This window comes from Danio rerio, chromosome 8 (assembly GCF_052040795.2).
Source record: "Danio rerio strain M-AB ecotype USA chromosome 8, GRCz13ab, whole genome shotgun sequence".
Classification (NCBI taxonomy): domain Eukaryota; kingdom Metazoa; phylum Chordata; class Actinopteri; order Cypriniformes; family Danionidae; genus Danio; species Danio rerio.
This window is the reverse complement of record NC_141028.1, coordinates 6,490,501-6,500,460: the sequence shown is the minus strand read 5'-3', so window position 1 is coordinate 6,500,460 and position 9,960 is coordinate 6,490,501. Positions and strand designations below refer to the sequence as shown.

General features: G+C 40.7%; 2 protein-coding genes across 2 annotated transcripts; both read right to left on the bottom strand.

Annotated features, from left to right (window-relative positions):
- Positions 1-293: 293 nt before the first annotated feature.
- Positions 294-3,048, bottom strand: hsp70l (heat shock cognate 70-kd protein, like). Its single transcript, NM_001113589.1, is given in 2 exon segments — positions 294-2,488; positions 2,943-3,048. A coding segment is annotated over 1 exon segment (1,932 nt). The 5' UTR covers positions 2,473-2,488; positions 2,943-3,048; the 3' UTR covers positions 294-540.
- Positions 3,049-5,568: 2,520 nt separating this feature from the next.
- On the bottom strand, positions 5,569-8,328 carry LOC147842537 (heat shock 70 kDa protein). The gene is made up of 2 exons (XM_087264112.1): positions 8,225-8,328; positions 5,569-7,769 (listed from the first exon to the last, which is right to left on the bottom strand). Exon 2 carries the CDS (start codon positions 7,751-7,753, stop codon positions 5,822-5,824), a length of 1,932 nt encoding a protein of 643 aa, XP_087120238.1. The 5' UTR covers positions 7,754-7,769; positions 8,225-8,328; the 3' UTR covers positions 5,569-5,821.
- Positions 8,329-9,960: the final 1,632 nt, after the last annotated feature.

Genomic DNA, 9,960 nt, shown 5'->3' with positions numbered 1-9,960 from the left:
ATGTAAAATTGTAAATTCAGTCCTTATTAGTTAAGGCCACCTATTATGAAGTGGGACACACTTTTTTATCATTATGGCCTAATTTCTAAACCCTTAAATTACCATTTTCTCATTTTTGCTGGTATTTTCATGTGAAAAGGCAATTTAGTCTATAATGTTTTGCCATTTGTTGATCAGTAAAATCATGTAACCATGAGCAAATTCCTTTTAAAGAGTCGTTTCAGTGCACACATGTCATGACTGCAGAAAGAGACCATATGACCACACTTACTGAATGAAAACACATTTCATTGTGGTTCTCATGTGCAAACACTTTATTAATCCTTTTCATATATTTTTTTTACATAAAAGTTTTTTGAATTCATGAAAATATTTACACTTTTATTTACATTACAACATACACTTTTAATAAATTACAGTGGTGAATGGTTGCTAAATAGCAACAGAAATATAAGAGCAGCAGTGTTGTATAAAAATATGTTTGGTCAAAACATTACGTGGATTCTGACTGACAGACGATGTTCATGCGAGTTCATAACTTTAGTCCACCTCTTCAATGGTGGGCCCCTGAGCGCTGGCCCCTGATGCGGCACGTGCCTGAGCTCCACATCCTCCAGCTGGCATCCCTCCCTGGTAGAGTTTGGAGATGACTGGATTGCAGACTTTCTCCAGCTCCTTCAGCTGATGTTCGTACTCCTCTTTATCCGCCAGCTGGTTGTTCTCCAGCCAGCTCACGGCTTCATTGCACTTCTCAACAACCCTCTTCTTGTCCTCCTCGCTGATCTTGCCTTTCAGGTTGTCGTCTTCCACACTGTTCTTCATGTTGAAGGCGTAAGACTCCAGGGAGTTTTTGGCAGAAATCTTCTCTCTCTGCAGATCGTCTTCAGCTTTGTACTTGTCAGCCTCCTGCACCATTCTCTCGATCTCCTCTTTGCTCAGCCTGCCCTTGTCGTTGGTGATGGTGATCTTGTTCTGTTTTCCGGTGCTTTTGTCCGCCGCCGATACATTTAGGATCCCATTGGCGTCGATGTCGAAGGTCACTTCGATCTGCGGGACGCCACGTGGCGCAGGTGGAATTCCCGTCAGCTCAAATTTGCCCAGCAGGTTGTTGTCTTTGGTCATGGCTCTTTCTCCCTCGAACACCTGGATCAGGACGCCGGGCTGGTTGTCGGAGTAGGTGGTGAAGGTCTGGGTCTGTTTGGTGGGGATGGTTGTGTTGCGCTTGATGAGGGCCGTCATGACTCCACCTGCGGTCTCGATGCCCAGAGACAGCGGGGCCACGTCCAGAAGCAGCAGGTCCTGCACGTTTCCAGAGGTGTCGCCCATGAGGATGGCGGCCTGCACCGCGGCACCATAAGCCACCGCTTCATCAGGGTTAATGCTCTTGTTCAGTTCTCTGCCATTGAAGAAATCCTGCAGAAGCTTCTGGATCTTTGGGATTCTTGTTGATCCCCCAACCAGCACGATGTCGTGGATCTGAGCCTTGTCCATCTTGGCGTCCCTCAGTGCTTTCTCCACAGGATCTAGTGTTCCCCTGAAGAGGTCGGAGCAGAGCTCCTCGAAGCGAGCTCTGGTGATGGACGTGTAGAAGTCGATGCCCTCGTACAGCGAGTCGATCTCAATGCTGGCCTGAGAGCTGGACGAGAGCGTCCTCTTGGCTCGTTCACATGCGGTTCGCAGCCTCCTCAGGGCCCTCTTGTTCTGACTGATGTCCTTCTTGTGCTTCCTCTTGAACTCTTCCACAAAGTGGTTCACCATGCGGTTGTCAAAGTCCTCACCGCCCAGATGAGTGTCTCCAGCGGTGGCCTTCACCTCAAAGATGCCGTCTTCAATGGTCAGGATGGACACGTCGAAGGTGCCTCCGCCCAGGTCAAAGATCAGCACGTTGCGCTCTGAGGATTTGCCTTTGTCCAGGCCGTAGGCGATGGCCGCAGCCGTGGGCTCGTTGATGATGCGGAGCACATTCAGTCCAGCGATGACTCCAGCATCTTTAGTGGCCTGTCTCTGGGAGTCGTTGAAATAGGCTGGAACTGTGATAACTGCGTTGGTCACCTTCTGCCCCAGATAAGCTTCTGCTATCTCCTTCATCTTCACCAGGACCATGGAGGAAATCTCTTCAGGATTAAAGGTCTTGTTTTCTCCTTTGTGTTCCACTGCAACTTTTGGCTTTCCTCCATCACTGACGACTTTGAAGGACCAGTGCTTCATGTCAGACTGCACTACAGGGTCATCAAACCTCCTGCCGATCAGCCTCTTGGCATCAAACACCGTGTTGTTGGGATTCATGGCCACCTGGTTTTTAGCTGCGTCTCCAATCAGCCTCTCTGTGTCTGTGAAGGCAACATAGCTGGGTGTTGTTCTGTTGCCCTGGTCGTTGGCGATGATCTCCACTTTTCCATGCTGAAACACCCCCACACAGGAGTAGGTGGTGCCCAGGTCAATGCCAATAGCGATTCCTTTTGGAGAAGACATGATTGATTTCAAGAAACTGCAATAAAAAAAACAATTAGAATTAATTTTATATTTATACAATTTATGGTGCAATTGTTTCAATATTAAATTATTTTTCTAGTCAACAAGTGAAATTCTCTAAATAACTAAGTTATTATTAGTTGTACAAGTAAAACGCTAATTTTCTTTTCTTTTGTAGACAACATTAACACAAATTCATTTAGGACATTTGCTAGTATTTATGGTTATTATGCTCATATATAATAATGTCAGCAACATAAAGTAAATGCCCGTCTGTTCATTGCTTTTTTAATCCTTATTGTGAAAACGGGAAATATAATTTTCTAGTAGACCTAAAATAAGATGAACATTATAGGCAGTCCACATGTAAAAAGATTACATATACAAAGTTGATTATTTGACATTAAAGCCTACATATAATCTCTATATAATTTTGATTAGCCAATAGAGTACAATATATTGAGACTTACCTTACAGTAGATTCTTAAATAGAGCGAATAAACACCTCGTCGGGGAAAAAGTCCTGTCAGGCTGCTCTTTTCTTCTTTGTCAAGTCGCTTCTCTTCGGTTGAGTTTCTCTGCGGTCTCTCTTTCGCCCTTTAAATACAGCAGAGCGCGCACCCGTTCAGACTCTACACTGTTCTGGAAGCCTCCAGTGAATTCGACCAATCAAAACACAGCAGGCAGCCGCGTCACTTCTTCAGCTGAGAGGAGCCGCTGAGAGGAATGTAGTGGAGATTTCCAGAGTTTTACCGTGAAATTACGCTAAACAGCGGTCAAAAATACAAAGAGATTTAACATGTTTTTTTTATTTGAGTGTTTTATTGTACTTATTGCTGAAAGATGTGCGGTTGTGTGGTGTGTTGTTTTTCCAGTTGCAATGAATAAACAAACTAAAATGATAAAATGTTTGAACGATTCAGTAGAAAAAAATGCAATAAAAAAATCTTGCTGAAATGTTTTACACAGTAGCAAAATCGGGCCTGTTGTGTTTTCAGCTACATAGAAGGCAAACCTGTTTTATATAAGCTAAAAGCTTTGGTCAGATTCGTTTAACGTTTCAACAAAACAAATTGATGTTTACTGTACTATATTGATTGGTTAAAACCAATACTTTATTCTGGGATTGCAGTCTTAACTATTTTTGTAGTGTTAAAAACAACTTGCTTACTTGAGAGGTCATGTTTACCCTCAGAGAAATAGGCACAAGTCTCTTTGTTTAATTTTGGAGATCATCCTCCTTGTTCAGTCGTGGCCTGTATTTAATTTTAATGTATATGATTGCCGTAAAAGTGTTAGAAAGTTTACCCTGGTGCCATGAAATCAATCTGCTGCATTTGACCCAGTTAGTGTGTCTTTAATCTAACTTAATGAGACCCCAGTGTGGTCAACAATCAATAGAAACAAAGTGTGTTGTTTTATAACTGTTAACTCCTATTATTTTTTATCTTCTGTAGCATATAGACAAAACATGCTCGTTCTAATAGTTTAATAAAATTAATTTGATTTTTGGAAATCACCAAGCGACACCCCTGAAGGATCCCAATATCCCCGATCCCCACTTTGGGAATCACTGTGTTAGACAATGAGATTGAGAATAGTCTATTTCATTCATTGTCAATAAACACAAGGTTCCCAATGTGCAATTTTGTTCCACAAATAAGCCGTTTGAGCTACAGAGCTCAGCACAATTGAGGACACCCCATTTTGAAAATGAACATTTTTATCCATTTCACAGTGAATATTGGCAATGTTGGTGCATGTAAACACATCAGAACTATTAAACTGTTACATTTATTAAAATAATATTTTAGTCACCAAACTTATTTAGAAATTGAATCATAAAACAATTCAATTCAATCAAAATATTGCAAAGAAATGACAACCTACATATTTTCACCTAAATTTGTCAATGTTTTTGCTTCTCTTGATTTTTCCTCTTTAAAAAAAAAAATTGTATTTAATATTTTTCTGGAACAAATACATTTGGCTGTACTAGTTTTTGGACCATTATCGCAAGTTATTTTGTCAGATAAGCTCCAGATTTGGCTTCAGTGCAGTGCAAATATAATATTGTATAGCTTTCTATTAAAAATATGAAGTTAAAAGAGAGATTTGTGAGGGATGTACTTATATACGCTGAGCACTGTATATACACAGTATATTTGCTTAAATTACCAATACGGAAATGCATAAGAAATTGTTGCATCTGGGTTTGCATTTTTAAAAATGCAGCCCAATAAAAATAAAAGTAGATTATAAAAAAAAACAAAGTTCATAAATGCTATAAGGGTATATTGATGACATCGAAGACAAACAAGTAGATGTGACTTCATATTTTGCTATCAAATTATACCAAGTAATGTTAAGAAGGCTCAGTCAGTTTTGTACACTATTGACACTAATGCAGTTTTACCTGAAACGTTACTTATACTGAGAAAAAAACTCCATGAAATTATTGTTATGAAGTATTTGTTTTTTTTTTATTACTTATTTAGGTAAAGTGATGTGGACACCTTATGATGATGTCCTCACGGACATGCTAATGTCACTTTTTGGTCCCGCTTTATATTAAATGGCCTTAACTTCTAGGTACTTGCATCAAAAAATAAATGCAATGCACTTACAGTGTTCATAATGTACTGCAGAACATTTCTGGTGCATAAGGGTAGAGTTAGGGATGGGTTTGGTGGTATGAGTAGATTTAAAGGTGGGTTAAGGTGGATGGGATGGTCAATAGTCTAATGACAAAAGATAATTACACATATAATTACATGCATGTTTTAATCAATCATAGGTACAATGTAAAATTCTAAATTCAGTACTTATTAGTTAAGGTCACCTATTATGAAGTGGGACACACTTTTTATCATTATGGCCTAATTTCTAAACCCTTAAATTACCATTTTCTCATTTTTGCTGGTTTTTCATGTGAAAAGGCAATCTAGTCTATAATGTTTTGCCATTTGTTGATCAGTAAAGTCATGTAACCATGAGCAAATTCCTTTTAAAGAGTCGTTTCAGTGCACACATGTCATGACAGCAGAAAGAGACCATATGACCACACTTACTGAATGAAAACACATTTCATTGTGGTTCTCATGTACAAACACTTTATTAATCCTTTTCATATATATATATATATTTTTTTACATAAAAGTTTTTTGAATTCATGAAAATATTTACACTTTTGTTTACATCACAATATACACTTTAAATAAATTACAGTGGTGAATGGTTGCTAAATAGCAACAGAAATATAAGAGCAGCAGTGTTGTATAAAAATATGTTTGGTCAAAACATTACGTGGATTCTGACTGACAGACGACGTTCATGCGAGTTCATAACTTTAGTCCACCTCTTCAATGGTGGGCCCCTGAGCGCTGGCCCCTGATGCGGCACGTGCCTGAGCTCCACATCCTCCAGCTGGCATCCCTCCCTGGTAGAGTTTGGAGATGACTGGATTGCAGACTTTCTCCAGCTCCTTCAGCTGATGTTCGTACTCCTCTTTATCCGCCAGCTGGTTGTTCTCCAGCCAGCTCACGGCTTCATTGCACTTCTCAACAACCCTCTTCTTGTCCTCCTCGCTGATCTTGCCTTTCAGATTGTCGTCTTCCACACTGTTCTTCATGTTGAAGGCGTAAGACTCCAGGGAGTTTTTGGCAGAAATCTTCTCTCTCTGCAGATCGTCTTCAGCTTTGTACTTGTCAGCCTCCTGCACCATTCTCTCGATCTCCTCTTTGCTCAGCCTGCCCTTGTCGTTGGTGATGGTGATCTTGTTCTGTTTTCCGGTGCTTTTGTCCGCCGCCGACACATTTAGGATGCCGTTGGCGTCGATGTCGAAGGTCACTTCGATCTGCGGGACGCCACGTGGCGCAGGTGGAATTCCCGTCAGCTCAAATTTGCCCAGCAGGTTGTTGTCTTTGGTCATGGCTCTTTCTCCCTCGAACACCTGGATCAGGACGCCGGGCTGGTTGTCGGAGTAGGTGGTGAAGGTCTGGGTCTGTTTGGTGGGGATGGTTGTGTTGCGCTTGATGAGGGCTGTCATGACTCCACCTGCGGTCTCAATACCCAGAGACAGCGGGGCCACATCCAGCAGCAGCAGGTCCTGCACGTTTCCAGAGGTGTCGCCCATCAGGATGGCGGCCTGCACCGCGGCACCGTAAGCCACCGCTTCATCAGGGTTAATGCTCTTGTTCAGTTCTCTGCCGTTGAAGAAATCCTGCAGAAGCTTCTGGATCTTTGGGATTCTTGTTGATCCCCCAACCAGCACGATGTCGTGGATCTGAGCCTTGTCCATCTTGGCGTCCCTCAGTGCTTTCTCCACAGGATCTAGTGTTCCCCTGAAGAGGTCGGAGCAGAGCTCCTCGAAGCGAGCTCTGGTGATGGACGTGTAGAAGTCGATGCCCTCGTACAGAGAGTCGATCTCAATGCTGGCCTGAGAGCTGGACGAGAGCGTCCTCTTGGCTCGTTCACATGCGGTTCGCAGCCTCCTCAGGGCCCTCTTGTTCTGACTGATGTCCTTCTTGTGCTTCCTCTTGAACTCTTCCACAAAGTGGTTCACCATGCGGTTGTCAAAGTCCTCACCGCCCAGATGAGTGTCTCCAGCGGTGGCCTTCACCTCAAAGATGCCGTCTTCAATGGTCAGGATGGACACGTCGAAGGTGCCTCCGCCCAGGTCAAAGATCAGCACGTTGCGCTCTGAGGATTTGCCTTTGTCCAGGCCGTAGGCGATGGCCGCAGCCGTGGGCTCGTTGATGATGCGGAGCACATTCAGTCCAGCGATGACTCCAGCATCTTTAGTGGCCTGTCTCTGGGAGTCGTTGAAATAGGCTGGAACTGTGATAACTGCGTTGGTCACCTTCTGCCCCAGATAAGCTTCTGCAATCTCCTTCATCTTCACCAGGACCATGGAGGAAATCTCTTCAGGATTAAAGGTCTTGTTTTCTCCTTTGTGTTCCACTGCAACTTTTGGCTTTCCTCCATCACTGACCACTTTGAAGGACCAGTGCTTCATGTCAGACTGCACTACAGGGTCATCAAACCTCCTGCCGATCAGCCTCTTGGCATCAAACACCGTGTTGTTGGGATTCATGGCCACCTGGTTTTTAGCTGCGTCTCCAATCAGCCTCTCTGTGTCTGTGAAGGCAACATAGCTGGGTGTTGTTCTGTTGCCCTGGTCGTTGGCGATGATCTCCACTTTTCCATGCTGAAACACCCCCACACAGGAGTAGGTGGTGCCCAGGTCAATGCCAATAGCGATTCCTTTTGGAGAAGACATGATTGATTTCAAGAAACTGCAATAAAAAAAAACAATTAGAATTAATTTTATATTTATACAATTTATGGTGCAATTGTTTCAATATTAAATTATTTTTCTAGTCAACAAGTGAAATTCTCTAAATAACTAAGTTATTATTAGTTGTACAAGTAAAACGCTAATTTTCTTTTCTTTTGTAGACAACATTAACACAAATTCATTTAGGACATTTGCTAGTATTTATGGTTATTATGCTCATATATAATAATGTCAGCAACATAAAGTAAATGCCCGTCTGTTCATTGCTTTTTTAATCCTTATTGTGAAAACGGGAAATATAATTTTCTAGTAGACCTAAAATAAGATGAACATTATAGGCAGTCCACATGTAAAAAGATTACATATACAAAGTTGATTATTTGACATTAAAGCCTACATATAATCTCTATATAATTTTGATTAGCCAATAGAGTACAATATATTGAGACTTACCTTACAGTAGATTCTTAAATAGAGCGAATAAACACCTCGTCGGGGAAAAAGTCCTGTCAGGCTGCTCTTTTCTTCTTTGTCAAGTCGCTTCTCTTCGGTTGAGTTTCTCTGCGGTCTCTCTTTCGCCCTTTAAATACAGCAGAGCGCGCACCCGTTCAGACTCTACACTGTTCTGGAAGCCTCCAGTGAATTCGACCAATCAAAACACAGCAGGCAGCCGCGTCACTTCTTCAGCTGAGAGGAGCCGCTGAGAGGAATGTAGTGGAGATTTCCAGAGTTTTACCGTGAAATTACGCTAAACAGCGGTCAAAAATACAAAGAGATTTAACATGTTTTTTTTATTTGAGTGTTTTATTGTACTTATTGCTGAAAGATGTGCGGTTGTGTGGTGTGTTGTTTTTCCAGTTGCAATGAATAAACAAACTAAAATGATAAAATGTTTGAACGATTCAGTAGAAAAAAATGCAATAAAAAAATCTTGCTGAAATGTTTTACACAGTAGCAAAATCGGGCCTGTTGTGTTTTCAGCTACATAGAAGGCAAACCTGTTTTATATAAGCTAAAAGCTTTGGTCAGATTCGTTTAACGTTTCAACAAAACAAATTGATGTTTACTGTACTATATTGATTGGTTAAAACCAATACTTTATTCTGGGATTGCAGTCTTAACTATTTTTGTAGTGTTAAAAACAACTTGCTTACTTGAGAGGTCATGTTTACCCTCAGAGAAATAGGCACAAGTCTCTTTGTTTAATTTTGGAGATCATCCTCCTTGTTCAGTCGTGGCCTGTATTTAATTTTAATGTATATGATTGCCGTAAAAGTGTTAGAAAGTTTACCCTGGTGCCATGAAATCAATCTGCTGCATTTGACCCAGTTAGTGTGTCTTTAATCTAACTTAATGAGACCCCAGTGTGGTCAACAATCAATAGAAACAAAGTGTGTTGTTTTATAACTGTTAACTCCTATTATTTTTTATCTTCTGTAGCATATAGACAAAACATGCTCGTTCTAATAGTTTAATAAAATTAATTTGATTTTTGGAAATCACCAAGCGACACCCCTGAAGGATCCCAATATCCCCGATCCCCACTTTGGGAATCACTGTGTTAGACAATGAGATTGAGAATAGTCTATTTCATTCATTGTCAATAAACACAAGGTTCCCAATGTGCAATTTTGTTCCACAAATAAGCCGTTTGAGCTACAGAGCTCAGCACAATTGAGGACACCCCATTTTGAAAATGAACATTTTTATCCATTTCACAGTGAATATTGGCAATGTTGGTGCATGTAAACACATCAGAACTATTAAACTGTTACATTTATTAAAATAATATTTTAGTCACCAAACTTATTTAGAAATTGAATCATAAAACAATTCAATTCAATCAAAATATTGCAAAGAAATGACAACCTACATATTTTCACCTAAATTTGTCAATGTTTTTGCTTCTCTTGATTTTTCCTCTTTAAAAAAAAAAATTGTATTTAATATTTTTCTGGAACAAATACATTTGGCTGTACTAGTTTTTGGACCATTATCGCAAGTTATTTTGTCAGATAAGCTCCAGATTTGGCTTCAGTGCAGTGCAAATATAATATTGTATAGCTTTCTATTAAAAATATGAAGTTAAAAGAGAGATTTGTGAGGGATGTACTTATATACGCTGAGCACTGTATAAACACAGTATATTTGCTTAAATTACCAATACAGAAATGCATAAGAAATTGTTG